The sequence below is a fragment of the Hibiscus syriacus genome, unplaced genomic scaffold (genome assembly GCF_006381635.1).
Source record: "Hibiscus syriacus cultivar Baekdansim isolate YM2019G1 unplaced genomic scaffold, ASM638163v2 tig00112530_pilon, whole genome shotgun sequence".
NCBI classification, from domain to species: domain Eukaryota; kingdom Viridiplantae; phylum Streptophyta; class Magnoliopsida; order Malvales; family Malvaceae; genus Hibiscus; species Hibiscus syriacus.
Genome location: NW_024063358.1, coordinates 306,220 through 323,284, shown reverse-complemented (window position 1 = coordinate 323,284; position 17,065 = coordinate 306,220). Strand labels below are relative to the sequence as shown.

Below are 17,065 nucleotides of genomic sequence, written 5' to 3'. Positions count from 1 at the left end.
ACTTTCATCGTAACAATTGTTGATGCTATCATACCCTTTAATCATACTAACATAGTTATCGTCAAAGTCGTATTTGTATATTCAGTTTTTGCACTAGATCTTGATAGTATGTTCCGCTGCTTAGATTTTCAACACAGTAACGAATATCTTCATTTAATCTACCTTGCATTGCATGTAACAATCCATCAAGGGAAGTGAGCTCAAAGATATTCCAGGTTATGCCTCGACAGCTGAAGGAGCTGATACATAAGATTAATGCATCAGATGATATTTGCAGTCAATGCTGTGGCAGAGCCGGGGATTCCAATGGCCGCATTTTGGTATCACTTAACGGGTGATTTGCACGCAGCACCTTTTTATGGGTGAATCGCTTCATTCACTACTCAATTATCTCACTCTTATTTTGGTCACTAAAATTTAATTTTTTTATAACTTTCAAATAAATCATAATTTAATCAATCTAACTTTCAAATTTAATTTTTTTGTTATTTTTAATTATATATAAATAAAATAATAATAAAAATTTCATGTCAAAAAAATTATTAATAAATTAAATTAGAGTGATTAAAATAAGAGCAATTTGAAAGTTGAGTAGTTAAATTGAACATTTTAAAACTTTACTACCAAAATAGGAGTGAGAAGATAGCTGAGTGATGAATTATGTCATTTATCCGTAAAAAAAAAGTAGTGTCGTTAAGTTTTTAACGGTGAGTAGGGATATGCATGGGTCGAGTTGGATTTTTGGTCCACTCCACTCGAAATCCGACCCGACCCGCATAATATATACCCTCCACCCGACCCGAACCCGACCCGACGTTTTGAAATAAAAATCTGAACCTGACCTGACCCAAAATAATAAAAAATATTATTTTTATTCAATAAAAACATTGATTTAATTTTAAAAAAAATAATATATAAAGGAATATTATTGTAATTTTTTCTAAATATATAAGGTAAAATTATTTTTTTAATAGGGTCGGGTCGGTATTTTTCACTATAAACCTGAATCTTACCTTACTCGAATATCACCTTTAAAAAACCCGACCCGAACCGAACCCGAAATTTTAAAAAAAACTGAGCCGATCAAGTCGGAACCCGTCGGGTTCAGGTCCCATGCCTATCCCTAATGGTGAGGTATTAACATGAAACAAAAACTAAACGTTAAGCATGATTTCAAAAATATTATAAGTTTAGGTACTAAAACGGATAAAATTGATAGTTTAGATATTAAATGCGTAATTTACCCTAAAAATAAGAATCAAAATGATCCCGATATGGGGCAAAACTTTCGAGATAATGTTCTGAAAGAAATTAATTCACGAGCTAATGTACTCCCAAGATTAATTGCTCAAATATGGTGAAATCCACAGTGTTGGTCGTAGGTCGCCATGCACTCCGGGCGACCTTGTAGGTCGCCATGCACTCCGGGCGACCTTGTAGGTCGCCATGCACTCCGGGCGACCTACCCTTGCTTAAACAAAGAGAATGAACGTGAGAATGAACGTGTTGCATGGCACATGCACGTCCCAACACATAGGTCGCCATGCCCTCCGGGCGACCTTGTAGGTCGCCATGCCCTCCGGACGACCTTGTAGGTCGCCATGCACTCCGGGCGACCTACCCTCGCTCGGCTTCCCTCGCATAGCTCGCTCGGTTGCCCTCGCATAGCTCGTTTGGATGGCATTGGATGCTCTCGGATAGCCTCGGTCGGATAGCCTCGGATGCCCAGAATGTTGGGACGTGCATGGCACATGCAATCTCTTGTAGGTCGCCGGGAAGACATGGCGACCTAGTAGGTCGCCCGGAAGGCATGGCGACCTACGATCAACACTGTGGATTTCATCTTATTTGAGCAATTAATCTTAGGAGTATTTTATCTCGTGAATTAATTTTTTCCAGAACATTATCTCGAAAGTTTTGCCCCCGATATGGCAATACCAAAATAAGAATCATAATGTGTAAAGAACGAAAATGTAATGGTTATTCAACGAAATCTCAACACAAATTTCTTTTATTCAACACCAGAAACCAATTAATATAATATTGATAACTACACGCAATGGATTTTTCCCTTCTCTGGGAAATTTTTAAGGTTGTTTGGAAGGATAGAAAATCCGCCATTGAATGAGCAGATAGGCAGAGTATTCTTTTAAAGCAAAAGTCATGGATATCTGCAGCAACGGAAACAGGAAAACCAGCTTTGATTTCTACCCTTTTGTGGAGCTTTTGGTTTCATTTCTTCAGTGCATTGCTCCGGCTCCGGTTCCGGTTCTTTCTCTTGCGGTTGCTTTGCTGATTGTATATTTAATTCTTGGTTGTATTGGCGGATATTCACCGAGCTCATCCTTCCACCGTCGGTGCTATTCAACCTGAAACGATTTCACTGATATATTCATGCAACTTATAAGTAAAAAATGCAATCTTTTCAAGTGGAGAAAATGATGGTTTTGTTTTCGTACACAGGGAATGCAAAGGAAAAAGTGCTCTCATCAGAAAGACCGGAGATGCTGTCGTCATTGCCATCTTTGTTGTGATCATCATCATCCTCTGCAACTTCACTTGTTCCGACCACCGTCTTCGGCGTTTCTTCAGATCCCGAACAACCCTTGCCTGCATTTTCCTCCGCAGCCGCCATCTCTTCCAGCTCTTTTAGTGAAGGCATCGCGCCACCTTGGGCAATGATCTGCTCGTCCAACTCGGTTAACTCTCCGGATTTATACAATGAAAGAAACTGCTCCCTGGAGAGGCTGTTATTCCCGACATGAATGCTGAACAATGATTCGTTTGAAGCAATGCTCCACTCCGTTGGTGTTCCAGGTTGAGTACTGAAAATGGACGACGGTATCCGACTCCGTGCGCACCCTGCCGGTGCTTGTTCTGGGGACTGCTCGTTCGAACTAGTCGGCGGAACATTTAAAGGCGTCGATGACTCGACGAGTTCAGAATGTTCGAGGTTTCGGTTCCGAGGAGAAGATGAAGAAGAAGATGTTGGTGATGAAAAGCTTGCATGTCCTGAAAGAGGTTTAACTTCAACTCTACGATCAGTTCCCATTTTCTGTATTACAAAATAAAAACAACAATCATCACATAATTATAACAGAACACATATCTTTTCCGATATTAAATGAATCAAACGCAAATATAAACTCACTCAAAACTCAGATTTGTGATGAGAAAGATAACGAAGATGTGAAAGAATAAAGAGGAAAACTATCAACGGGCCATAAACAAAAAGATTTGCGTCAGAATTAGTGGGGCTGTTAAAAACCCTAAAAATGGAAGGCATTTCGAGTTAGGTTCTTAAAGATACTTTGGAAAGTTGTTAGTCCATCTTCTTCAACAAATTACAAAACCATATTAACCATTAACGACATTCCGTTCAATGAGAATTTTGAACCTAGTAGTTGATTTCTTGAGAATTTTGAGATTTTAGGTTAAAGTTTTAATTTATCATATGTGAGTGCTAATATTTATTTTGGTTTAGGTTTTGGGCTGTTCGGTTAAATATATTTTTATTATTATTATAATGATTGATTTTGGCTATAGTTATTTTATAGGGAGTTAATTGCGTCATATGTCCTTAAAGTATGATCCTCATTTTAAATTAGTCTTTAATCTTTCAAATGTTTCAATTTTATCCTTAAACTATGATTATCATTCTAAATTAGTCCTTAAACTTTTAAATATTTCAATTTCATCCCCAAACTATGACTTTCATTCTAAATTGGTCCCTAAACTTTTTGAATATTCCAATTTCATCCCAAACTATACGTATATACTAAGCAGGTCCCTTGTTAATAAAACCATTAGGCCAAGTTATACTATTATATGTTTGGAAAAGAAACAAAATTTAGGTTAAACCATGATTGAAACTAATTACATATTTGTATGAATTTGGGGATAAATTTGGAATATACAAAAGTTTGGGGACCAATTTAGAAAGAGGATCATAATTTAGGATCGGAATTAGAATGTTTAAAAGTTTAAGGACTAGTTAGGATGAGAGTCGTTGTTTGGGGATGGAGTTATAAAATTCAAAAGTTTAAGGACTAATTTAAAATGAGAGTTACAGGTTAGGGACATATGATACAATTAATTCTTTATTAGATGTATTATCGTGGATGTATTTGTAACCTTTTAAAGAAGACTATGAAAGGGAAAAGTAATGCATTAAAAGAAAAAGATTACATCCCATGCGCATTCATTTTGCTTATTTTGACATGAACGCACCATCTCAGACAAATTCATCAGGTTCAAGAATCTATATGGTATGAGTTCTTCAGTTTTGAGAAAGGCCAACATCTTGAGCACGCAATTCATGAATCTGCAACATCGAATAACACAATAAATAACTTGAAAAAAGAGAGAATAAAACTACTCATGTCGTATAAACTTCACCGATCAAAATTCTAAACAGATTATCATTACCTTGGTTTGATTTATACTAGGTGGTAACAGTAAACCTCCAGCTTTCCTGTTTCTTGCAAGAATACCTTTTGTAACAGGCGACATCATGGAATCAGTCGGACTTCTGTACCTGAATCAAACCAGAAAATAAACAAAGAATTCACACAGAAATTCATGAAACAGATAATGATTTTAAACCTAATATATATATATACTATTTAGAGTTACGTAATATATACCTTCAGGGGCCTTGGAGAGTTTAAGCCTATCTGGGGTGCAGGTTTTCCGCAGATATTTGCCCGAATCTTGAGGATTCTCATCGAGTTTCTGGTCCTGGAGTGGTGGGGTATTCTCCAATCCACCATTTTCAGTCTGAATCGAACTGTTAAGAGGCTTTTCGATCACTTGCTCCACCATTTTAGAGCTTGTATTTTGCAAAACCTTGCCTGAATCTTGAGGATTCTCATCGAGTTTCTGGGCCCGGAGAGGTGGGGTATTCTCCATTCCACCATATTCGGGAAGAGTTGAAGTGTTAACAGGCTTTTCCATCGCTTGTTCCGCCATTGAAACGAGATCAATAAAAAGGTTTTATAACAAAGACGTGGATTTAAGTGGGGTTGAAGAAATGGGTTGATTGAATTGAAAGCTTTGAATTAAATTGTGAATTTATATGTATAAATAAAATGGAAAATCGGGAGGGATTGCAACGGTCTAATTTTGAGGTGGCCTAGTAGCCGTTGAGATTTAAAATAACATTGCGGCTATCTTGGTAATATCCATTCTTTTTTTCCTTTTGTGGTGGTGAGTGGTGATTTCCATAATCTATAAATCTAGACTTAACGATCCTGTTTTTGGATTTTATATTAATTTTAATTATATTATCAAAATTCAAAATATAAAAAAATAAAAGATAAAATACAAATTTCATCACTAACTTCCTTCCTACACTTGTTTTATTCATAAAAATTTGATTTACTCTTATTTGACCACTCTTCCATTAAATTTGATTGAATATTTTTCTTTTAAAAATTAAGAAACGATCTCTTAGTTTTGAATTTCTTTTGATTTTTCGATAATGAATGATCTTCTCTTAAATTTCAATGATGGAGAGGTAGAAGAAGAAACAAATTGTATATATTGATTCCGCGTTGATAGGATGATGGATATTATAAATCAAAATGGTTTAAGAATTCACAAGTTTTGTGCTTATGACTAAATTTCACGAGTTTTAAAGTGATTTAGATATAACTTTAAATTAATATAATAGTAAAAATAATCAGATAAGTTTGTTGATATCTTGAGTAATCAGAGACGACGTCAAAGAATAATAAGTGCAACATCAACATCAACATAATTGTAAAACTGTAAACTTTCTACCTTTAGATGAAGATAAAGAAAAATGATATAGATAACACACGAATTTCATATAAATAAAAAATAATCCACATTAGCACATGTGGTTTCCATATTACCCTACTCCATCTATGATTTAACATTAAAGTGACCAAAATATAAACAAATCAAAAATTCAATGAGCAAATTGAATTGTTTTTAAACTTTAGTAACTCAAATAGGAGTGAGAAAAAATTGGGTGAAGAAATTTATAATTATATTAAAATAAAGGGTAAATTACATAAATGATCATGTAACTATGGGTCAGGTCATGAAATGACTACCATTTTCAAATTTGTGAGAACATTACCATCATGGTTTTCAGAACCGGACCGGTTAGTGAACCGGCCGTGCTACCGGTTCACTGGTTCACTGGTCAAACCGGTCAAAAGAATCGGACGACATCATAATTAATTAATTATTTAAAAATTAAATAAAAATATAAAAAAACATTTAATAAAAAAATAGTTTTTTATATAACAAGTCATATTTAAAGCAAGTTATAACATATATAAGTTAAGAACCATAAAATCAAGTGAAACAAAATGATTCAAATCAACGACAACATAATATTTAAGGTAAAACATATTAAATAATAAATATAATTATATAACTATAATTAAAAAAAATTTGGGGTTAAAAAAATCATAACAAACGATGTCGTTTGGTTTAATTTTTCTTTTTAAAAATCTCACATGGCTAAGAAATATAGAAGAACATTACAAAAGTCTAAAGAGTACAAATATGAAAACAAAACAATCCCACATGGCTAAGAAACATAAAAGAGCATCCAAACTGACTTCAATAAATAATAGAAGTAATTTGGCATTCAAAATCATGGAGCATTTTGGTGAGCACAGAACGAACTATTCTTTCGCTTCAATCGAGCTCGAATTTCAGGCTTCAATCGAGCTTCTAAATTTTTTTTGAGTTAGAGCCTTTTTGAGTTCATGTTTCAATATTATATTTCAAGTTCGAGTTGAACTTGATAATTTTTAGCTCATGAGTTTTGGAGTTAAGTTGAGCTTACTTTTAAAATTTTCAAGTTCGACTCGGCTCGTTTAACAAAAAGTTTTCAAGTTCGACTCGGCTCGTTTAACAAACGACGATGTTTGATTTAATTTATTTTTAAAAAAACAGAACTGGTTTTCAACCGGTTCACGGTCCGGTACGGTTCGAACGGTTTACAGGCGGTTTAATGGTTCCTTCCGGTTCACTAGTAGCGGTTTAACCGGTATAAAATGAACCGGACCAGACAACGATTCCCAGTTGAACTTACCGATCTGATCCGATTTTCAAAACACTAATTACCATTGAAGTATTTAAATGTGATCAAAATAACCACAAGCCGTTAGCATGCAATAATTAATTCAACAATACCATAGTACAATCATGTTTTAATCAAATTTTCAAACAGACAAACAATTAATCAAAACAACGTCATATAACACTTAACAGAGACACCTCGACAAAATAGCTAATGTTGGTCGTAGTTCCTATCATGATCAACTCGAGCAGCGGTTCAACCCGAATCAGTTCCTACAAAATAATTTAATAATTACTAAATTATTCTAAAATTAACGATAAAATTAAACGTGTTAAATTCATAAATTTACGCTCACGGTCATCACGAGCAACTCAAGTCAGTTCAAAGTTCATGGGTAACAGCAGAGGAGGCAGTAATTCCGGTTCCTAGTCAAAGTCTCCTTCAAAAATTACAACATCCGAAATTAATCCCAATAACCAACTCAGAACAAAATAATAATTTATTACGAGAATAATTTTCAGATTCGATTCGTGACACCCACAGTAGTTCGATTTGAATAAAACGGTTGTCGGTATAAAAAAATAGGTCTGACGACGTCGACAATTCGCCGGGAGCAGACTCACGGACCGGTGGACTCACGGCCAATCTTGCCATGCCCCAAAACGGCCGGCCACCACTCGACAATGGGTATCGGAACAAGACAGAACCGAAAAGTGGGTTTCCACGACCGATTAGTGCCGTTCAACCGCGAATCGGGCCACCTGGCTCTTCTCCGACGAGAACCCGACCCCTTGGTGCCCACGAAAGGCCAGAACACGGCGGCAGCGGACGATTTTCGCGAGTCGAAATCGTAACCTAACGTCGCTCAACGACGACGGGAACGATCGGGGTTCGACGGGGGACACTCGGTAGTTGGTCGGCGACCTTACCTTATCGATAGGACGGCGAAAACGGAGGCAGAACAGACGAACGACGGCAGAGCAGAAAGGGCACGAGGGTTGCTGCTAAAGTTTTTAGAAAATAAAGAGGGGGCGCCGCACAGTGTTATAATCGGGGAGAAGGAGTTTTGGTAAAACGGATCTAAACTTTCCAAATTTACAATTTGGTCACTGTTTTCCAAATTTCCAAATTTCCCAAATTCTAGGGTTTTTAATCTGGGGAAAAATTGGAGTGTTACATTTCGGTATAAACCCAGAAGTGGAATTGTTAGTCAAATCAAGCGACCGAAGCTTTGTTGCATTAAAAATGGAAAGAGGAAGAGATCCATTGAAGGAATTGTTGGAAAGATCGAGACTTTCAAGGTATTGAATCATTCCCAGATCGGAAGGGATCGAACCGAGAAGCAGACAATTCGAAAGAGTGTCGTAACACGAGAGTAGACATCAGAGTCGTTTGGTCTTCCACAAGTCACCCTGTTCCACGAACATGGCGTCTGGTCGGAGGAGTTCCACCTCTGCAACACGTTTAGTTGATCACCCAGAATAAGTAGTTTAAGAGAAAGCAAGAGAACCCCATCTGTGTTCAGTCCCAAAGCTGGAACCACAACACCAACATCCACCATAAGTTGACACTGGAAATTGATTCTTGAACTTTAGTTTCTCTCTGTCACAAAGAACAAAGGTGGGTTATGTGTTTAAAATAAAATGGGTTAACTACAGTCTTAGTTCCTGAAAGTCTAAGATTTCTGAAATCAAAAATTTTTAGAGTTTAGTGACCAAAATAGAATATAAAAAAATAGTTAAGTGATAAATGGTGTAATATACCTAACTTATAACAACAGGAATTAACGAAACGGCTGGTCTATAACAAAAAAAAGTTGATTAGAAGCCCACATTAAGTTCTTTTTTTGAGTTGGAAGATTTATTTTTTTAGGGACCTCATGTGCATCCCAGTATGAAATCCCCCCTTCCTCAATTTGATTGTTTGTTTTTTTCAATCAGAGGGTGACCCTCTGGTTAATTGAAAATAAATATATTGAATTAAAATAAATATAATCCTTCAATTGAATAGTGATACAAGGTATCATTTAATTCAATTATTTAATTTATTAATTATAAGACTAAACTGAGAGAATGTGTAAATAACAATGACCAAATATGTAATTATATCAAAATATTCAACTACCACGTCACCTAACCTGTTAACTGTTAAACAACAAGTGGTTAAGAACAATTAAATACTTTGTGGTCTAATTGATAAAACAAACAGATCGGTGGTAAAAATAAAATGACTAAATAATTAAGTGTTTAACGGTATAATTTATCCATCAATTTAAAATGGATCCGTACCTATAGTACAAATGAGAGGTTGAGGACTTGAGGTTATGAAAAATGCAAACCAATTGATCACATGGCTTTGACCTTTGAGATCAAATTGCTATTAATTTTTGACACCAAAATGAATGAAAGCTTTCATTACACAAAAAAAAAAGTTAAAATGCTTTGATGTAAAGCTCATCTCCCAACAGATCCTACCATTTCACCAAGACACTAAAGGAACAAATAGACTACATTAATGGCAAACTACAACCAATATACAACACAAATTCTATCAGATTTTCAGCTTCTAAATGCCGCAACACAATCTCAATGCCATAGTTTGGAGTTAATTCACCATGTTTGCACTCGATACATACTTGCCTAGTAACGATAACAAAGGAATCAAATCAAAACATGTGCTTGATACCGACTCGATACAAGCCACCGGACTGAAGACTCACAAAGCCCAGAATGGTTTTCTAACTACATTTACATTGGAGTTATTATTTAGGGAATCTTCGCTGCTTTCCTCGGAATCATCATCATCGTCCCAATATGTCATTAACTGCATCAACGTGTCTGAAAACAACCAAACAATTTTGGTAAGTATTATAAATTGCACAATGCAAGAAACCATTTACCAGATATAAGTCAACATCACAGAACCATTCATTACAGGAAAGCAAATTTAGAACAATAATATTTAAAGTAGCCAATTTAGGAATCAACCCTACCAGGTACAGCATCAAGTTTAGCTTTACTGTTATCTTTGTTCTTGTCATGCAATTTCCCAGGTGGTTTTGATGATGTGAACTTGGGCGGAGGCATCATGGCTTTTGGAGGTGGTGGCGGAAAGGTTTTTGGAGGTGGTGGTGGCATCCCATTGGCTGATGGATTAATCAGCTTCTTTGGAGCAGGCATAGTTGATACATTTCTCACTCCCAAGTCTCCCAATGGCTTGTTTGAATTTGAAGATTCAGATACCTGAAATGAGTTGCACAAAAACAATCCAAGCCTAATTTCTCAATAGAAGTAATATAATAGTTAATGAGAAACATCTGGAGAAAGAAGCAGGGTAAGATCTCAAGGGTACAACAGAATCTTTACAAAGGTCCTGTGTCGGGGGAAAATGACATGGAATTAGTGAGAGACCATGAGTGAGTGAGTTAATTTGACCCTTGATGTCTTCACTGAACAGATGTTAGGACCCTATAAGCCAACATTGAGCCTGGAAATTTTCAAATCAAGAACTATGGTAGTTTGTGGCTAAATGCAAAAATTAAAAAATGTCAGATGTCAAGTACAGTGTCGCTGTCTGTCGCCAAATAATGGTTGCAGTGGTACAAGTTTGTTGTCATGCATTTTTTCAATAGGAGCTTCAGCTTTAAAGTAAAATCCTAAACAAAAATGCTAAACCAAAATGACACCAAAGACCCTTTAAATGAAACTTCAGCTTGCACACTCTATAATGCTAACCAAGGAAGAGTGCAAACTGCATGATATGAAACTATACGCCCAATCAAAGAGAAAAAAAATCTTGAAGTGGTCCCTGATCATGGTTTTGAAGCAGGAAAAGTTCATCAAATTTCTCCTCTGAAACTGAAAACACTGTGAAACATAACCAATGGCCCTAACAGAGGTCCGGTATCAGCCTATTAGCTTCTTAGAATGTCAGAGAAAATACCTGGAATGATAAGCAGAGAAAGTCAGAAAACATAATTGTAAATCCAATAGCATAAATGTAAAGTACATTAACTTGCACAGGTCTCCCCTCTCTCTGTAATTTTTATTCCCATATTTAAGGGGTGAAACGGGAACTGAAGCAGGTGGGTGCATAAACATAAGGGGACAAGTACCAGCATGAATTAGCAAAATATTGCAATCATTATATCATGTATGGCCACATATGCAGACAAACCTGATTTAGGAACTACCCATGCAAAGGTCACTCGGGATTGAAATCATTAGAAAACATAAGTTCAAGAAGTAGCAAGATGGAAGCATTGTCCTTTACATTACCCACCTTATGAACTATAGCCCTAGTCAAGATTCAATTTCAACATGGAATCATGGACTATAACTTGGCCATTGAAACTCAATTACTTGGAAATGCCTCCACTCACAAATATAATTCTACTCTAAATAGAAAGCTCCCAGCCTTCCACCCATGGGCTAATAGAAGTGTATTACTTTAAATGAATTTTGAATCATGAAGTTAATTAAAATACAATTTTCTCTAAGATAAAATTTGCTCAAACTTCAAAAAGGTGTCAAAGCCATTTATCATAGTCAACACTCTCTTTCAAGAAATTGTAGTCAACATTAAATAAAAGCCATTTTCTTAGTAGAGAAGCCCAAATTCCGGAGCCCTACTGCCCGCCCAAAACAAAAATTCAGTGCAACTGAGCAGTAATGCTCTTTGACCAAAGATTTCTAAATGAATATAGTACTTACACCAGAGTGCCATGAACCATAACTTGTATACTATTTGAACCAAGAAGCCAGAATGGAGTAAGACTTAATCTTTAGCCATTATGGCACTAAAATAATATAAATTTGTATGCCTCATAGCTTCGCTTGAAGGGAAACTAAGAGAAAATGTACCGGTACCTGGTTGAGTCTTGAAGATCCCTTTGAACCAGCTGGTAACTCCTGGAACTTCCGCTTTTGTGGAGGCCGTTTCTCTTTCTCTAAGTGTAAAGTAGAACTAACACTTGATTTGGTTACTGTACTGACAGATGACATTGTAGGAACAGCCGTGCTTGCAACAGATGTTGCAGGTGCAACAGTAGATGAGATTGGTGATGATTGTCTAAGTGCTAATGCTACCTGCTGCAATGGTGTTGCTTGGGGGTATATCCCACCATATCCAATGTAGCTTGTCCCTCTAGTCACCAAAGGCTGTGGATAACCAACTGAATTTGCTTGGGTTGGCCCAGAATTAGGCAGCCCCACAGCAATCCCTTGAGAATAACCAGTAGTGACCCCAGGGACTGAAACAGGTGGAGCTGGAGCAGGAACTGGAATTGACATCAAACCAGCAGCTGAACTAGCATTTAGGTTTTGTTCGGTTGCAGAACTTTGAACTCCAGTTAACAACTGCTGTGGAGGTGGAACTGCACCATAAACCTTACTTGATGAAATCCTAAAATAGATGGAAAGAAACAGATCACTCCAATCCAAAATCACAACAACAAGACTATAAAATTACTATCACCACCCTTCAGCAAAACAGAAGCCTGGTTACCTGGATGCACCAAACTCTAGGCTGATAGTGTCCATGAGATTCTCTGCCAAACGCTTGGCATCATCAAGACTTTTAGGATTGTTACTGGACAAGAATAAGTGCAATGGTTGCTGTGTTTCTGCAACCACAAGACCAGATAAAACTATAATATTAGGAAAATAAAATCATAGAGTAACAGCATTAATTCTTAGGTTTGCCTATAATTATAAAGAAATAAGAAAAGAAGACCGGAGCTGTGTAAAACATAAAAGTACCTTCACCCTTCGGGCTCTCTGAGTTTCCAGAACCACATCCTCGTAGCGTGACAGTTGCTCCTGTTTCATTCATAATGTGATTTATATACTGGTCCTGCAAGTACAAAACCGAACCACCAGCAACACAAAAGCATGCTCCCCCAATTGCATGGAGATGTCAGAGAGAGCTTCAAACATTAGAATCTCTTATCTTTAAAGAATGAAATTAAAACTTTCAACAAACTGATTAAACAGAATACTCAAACAAGTAAATCAGTACAAGACACAAATAATAGATGTGTGCACATTAGTAAGAGGATTTGCAGTGAAAGGTTTGTTTAGGGAAGGTGAATTAGTCCACGTCCTTAACATCAGATAGCTGATTTTCATTCAACTATACAAAGATTGTATCACCACCTAATTATTGTATCACCACCTAATTATACAATCTAGTCTTAGAATAGAGGCGCAGCTACAGTTCATAGACATTTATAAGATTATATAGAACAAAAACATGACCATTAACAAGGCATAACAAAACATCAAGATAACATATGAGAGCAGCATATAACCCCTTAAAGGATTAGTGAAAGTGAAAATTTGAGGTAGATGAAAATCTCACATTTGGTCCACGAATACGTGCAGCAACATTCAGTGATGGGTCTGCATCGAATCCCAAATATACACATGTGCTCAACGCCTGAGAAACCAGGTTTCATTATAGATTTACCCTGTAATCGATTATCTAAATATCACAGCAGAATAATTCAGATTGCAGTTGAAGCATACCTTCACACCGTTCATAACAGCTTCCTTAAAAGGGGAAGCCCCTGCCTGTGAGCTCTGACCATGTTTCAACAGTTCTTCAACCATGGCAGCTGCACGATCTACTGCTAAAATTCTCTCTGCTGTTTCTTTTAACTGCAGTGATAAATGAACAAGTCTTAGTAAATCTCTTTAATAGACCAACTATTTAGTTTTTTAATGTTATTTTTTATGTCAACCACAAGCTGACAATAGAAGAAAGCATATATACAAAAGCTTTCATGAAGACAAAGCAATTTAAAAAATTTCACTATATAACCAACAAAAGGTTTGGAAAGATGAAGAAAATACACTTACATGAGCGACGGCAGATATATGAAGATAGAGAGGCTTTTCACCATCAGGTGAAGCATTTGGTGGGTGATACTTGCCCCTGCACACCAATCATGTCAAGGAATAAAAGGAAAACACGAAAAATAATTGTTCAAAAGCTTCTGCACATCCGCTTAATGAAACTTACCGAGTTATCACCACAGCACCAGTGCACCTTTGAATCTGAAAGATGACGAACTTACTCATCAAAATTTAACAAAAGAACTATATCTCCTATTTTATCAACAAAAAAACCCTTTTTTCTATATTGCTGAGCAAAGAAAAAGACATTCACCTCTTCCTGTGTCTGGCACTTTGTGAGCTTGTACCGAACAGAAGATTCCGCATCATTTATTACAATTTCTCTAGCAATAACTAATTCATCTTGGATCTTAGTCTATAAAATTGTATAAACAAAATGCAAAATTAAATAATACAAATAATTTTTTTGAAAATATACAAGTAAAAAACAGTTTAGCATGTTTATGTACAGACAAATCATTAAAAAAAAGAAAAAAATACAAATTCCCTGGCATATGACTATATGAGACTTCTTGGGATAGCCTATGACTACATTTTGATTGAATGACCAGATCAAAATTGCAAAAATTTAACCATCCAGGCAGAAATATCCATAAAAATACACTGACAGTAATTAAGGAAGGGAAGAAACAATCAATACATATCCCACTAAATATATTTAGTCCATATGCCTAAATACTAAATCCAAAAAGTAGAGCTATTTTAGTTAAGAAACCATGTATGCTCTCACAAGTCAGGACAAAGGTATATTGACTTCCCAAACTTATCAATGTAAAAAATATCATTTTAAGTACTAATGTTGTCAGTGATAAAGAGTTCAAATAGAAAAGAACTGACGCCTAAAGAAATATATTTGCAAATGACATTTTATAAGACAGAACAAACTATTGCCATAATCATCATCCTCAAGCCTCATGCAGATGTCAGGTGACAATGAATTTTTCTTTGAGCAAAGCCAGAATATATTTTCCATACTTGATTTTGTTTTGGTACCACTGGAGCAGCATGTTGTTGAAACAATGGGGTAACAGCTGCACCGCTTGCAGCAAGTATATTTGGCAGAAAGGTGCCTGGTACTGGAGATACACCAGGAGGTGGCATGCCAGAAAGAGTTCCCATATTGGTAAATGGGATAGCAAATCCAGCAGAAACAAAAGCCTCTGCAGGCTGATCCCACTTTCTCTTTTTCCTACATAGTAATCCAACCCAACTATTAAAAATTGTAACTGCAAGGCATGGCTTATTCCGCTACATAAAAATCAAACAACTACATAATGTAGAAATTCCATAATTTGTTGGGTAACAAGTATTTATGAGAGTTGCGCAAATTGAAAGGACAGATGTAGTAAAATTACTAAAAATTTAATGATAAATATTTTCAGAATGGGATTAAAAAGAACCCCCCCCCCCCCAAACCAACACACACACACATAAATGATAAGCACAGTAGATGCGATGCTCTTATGCTTGATAGTCCCGGGACAATAACTTCCTCCGACTACATTTTCTTTTGCCTCTGTAATTATCATTAAACTTATAGCTCGAATAGGCAGAAGCATTAAATACTTCAATTCGTTCAACTGGAATTGACAACATTTTCCATATTCTGAGATGACTTATAAATCTCCAATAAACCAGTCGAACCATGAAATTCAATAATTCCTTTGATTAATTCCAAAAAAAAAAAAAGAAACCAATGGGGGAATTAAGGTCTAAGAATTCAAATTTACAATAAAACAAAAAGAAATTCGATATCTTTGTCCTGTCTGTGACTCACTGTCTGTTACAACAGTCGGGTCCTTCAATGAAATCGAGTGCATGGAAAAATTAGGGTTTAAGAATTGAAATTTAAGAGAAAAAGAATAAATTATATACCTTTGTCTTGTCTGAGAAGCACCGTTGCTTACAGTGGGGTCATCGGAAGAAACCCTAGAGCCACCGTCCTCCGTCATCTCTTTCCAAAATTTTCAGAATTTCAATCAAAGAGAAGGGAACCGATGTTGTTATCTTCCAAATTTCTAATTAAAGATCGAACTTTTTTTCTTATTGTTTTAAGGGATTTGATTTCAACAGGGGCATCAGATTGGGGTTTGCGCCTTTTCTTTCAGATGCGGAGAAGGTTTGAAGCTTTCGCGCAGAATCGAAACTGTTGGGGGGCAGTGAGAGCTGATATTAATGGCGCGTTAATGTCACGTGTAATATATTATCTATGTTTATATCCGTATTTATACTACTAGAATTTATCGGTTAAATTTTTATATATAAAGATTAAATTTATTGAATTATTTTAAATTAAAATCAAACTGATAAAAGTACAAGTTTTAGAAGTTAAAACTATTATTATATGTTGAATCTATATTTTGATATAATAAAGAAGGGTAAAATGTTTGTTGGACTAAATTGAATTTATTCAAAAATTTTAAAAATAATTCAAAGTCTAAATAAATTTAAAAAATATGTTATGAATATGGTACTATACTCTGATATGTTATAAATATGTTACTATACTCTGATGTCTTTTATTAATATTTATAAGTCAATTTTAACTTCAACCACGCTATTTAATTTATTAATTCGATTAATTTATAGCGAATATTATACAAGTTCCTCTTTTTTATATTCTTATAATTATAAAAGTTTCTTTTTTGTATAAAATAAAATGCTTTTTACACCGATATCAATAGGGATGGCAACTCAACCCGAATCCGATAGGTTCCGACCCGACCCGATCGGGTCAGATTTTTTTTAAAAAAAATCGGGTCGGGTCGGGTTTTTTTTAAATGCACTGTTCGGGTCGGGTTTATGGTAAAAAAAATCCGACCCGACCCGACCCGAAAAATATATATAATTTTATCTTATATATTTAGAGATAATTACAATAATATCCCTCAATATATAATTTTTTTCAATTAAGTCACTGTTTTCATTGAATTAATTTTTTTTTTTTATTTCGGGTCGGGTCGGATCGGGTTTCTAAGTCATATATTCGGGTCGGGTCGGGTGAAACATTAATTTTGTCAGGTCGGATCGGGTCACGGGTGGAGAACCCTTTCTTCTCGGGTCGGGTGGCCCAAAAACCCGA

The 17,065-nt window shown here is 35.8% G+C and overlaps 3 protein-coding genes across 3 annotated transcripts; all 3 read right to left on the bottom strand.

The window, feature by feature from the left end:
* Positions 1-2,161: 2,161 nt before the first annotated feature.
* Positions 2,162-3,052, bottom strand: LOC120181733. The gene is made up of 2 exons (XM_039186815.1): positions 2,460-3,052; positions 2,162-2,369 (listed from the first exon to the last, which is right to left on the bottom strand). The coding sequence occupies exons 1-2, from the start codon at positions 3,050-3,052 to the stop codon at positions 2,162-2,164; spliced, it is 801 nt and encodes a 266-aa protein (XP_039042746.1).
* Positions 3,053-4,203: 1,151 nt separating this feature from the next.
* On the bottom strand, positions 4,204-5,041 carry LOC120181678. Its single transcript, XM_039186765.1, has 3 exons — positions 4,648-5,041; positions 4,429-4,539; positions 4,204-4,324 (listed from the first exon to the last, which is right to left on the bottom strand). Exons 1-3 carry the CDS (start codon positions 4,969-4,971, stop codon positions 4,280-4,282), a joined length of 480 nt encoding a protein of 159 aa, XP_039042696.1. The 5' UTR covers positions 4,972-5,041; the 3' UTR covers positions 4,204-4,279.
* Positions 5,042-9,539: 4,498 nt separating this feature from the next.
* LOC120181706 (protein RIK-like) lies at positions 9,540-16,166 on the bottom strand. The gene is made up of 12 exons (XM_039186791.1): positions 15,859-16,166; positions 14,959-15,172; positions 14,237-14,338; positions 14,090-14,124; positions 13,927-14,002; positions 13,594-13,725; positions 13,427-13,504; positions 12,826-12,919; positions 12,572-12,689; positions 11,935-12,469; positions 10,059-10,308; positions 9,540-9,903 (listed from the first exon to the last, which is right to left on the bottom strand). Exons 1-12 carry the CDS (start codon positions 15,933-15,935, stop codon positions 9,782-9,784), a joined length of 1,833 nt encoding a protein of 610 aa, XP_039042722.1. The 5' UTR covers positions 15,936-16,166; the 3' UTR covers positions 9,540-9,781.
* Positions 16,167-17,065: the final 899 nt, after the last annotated feature.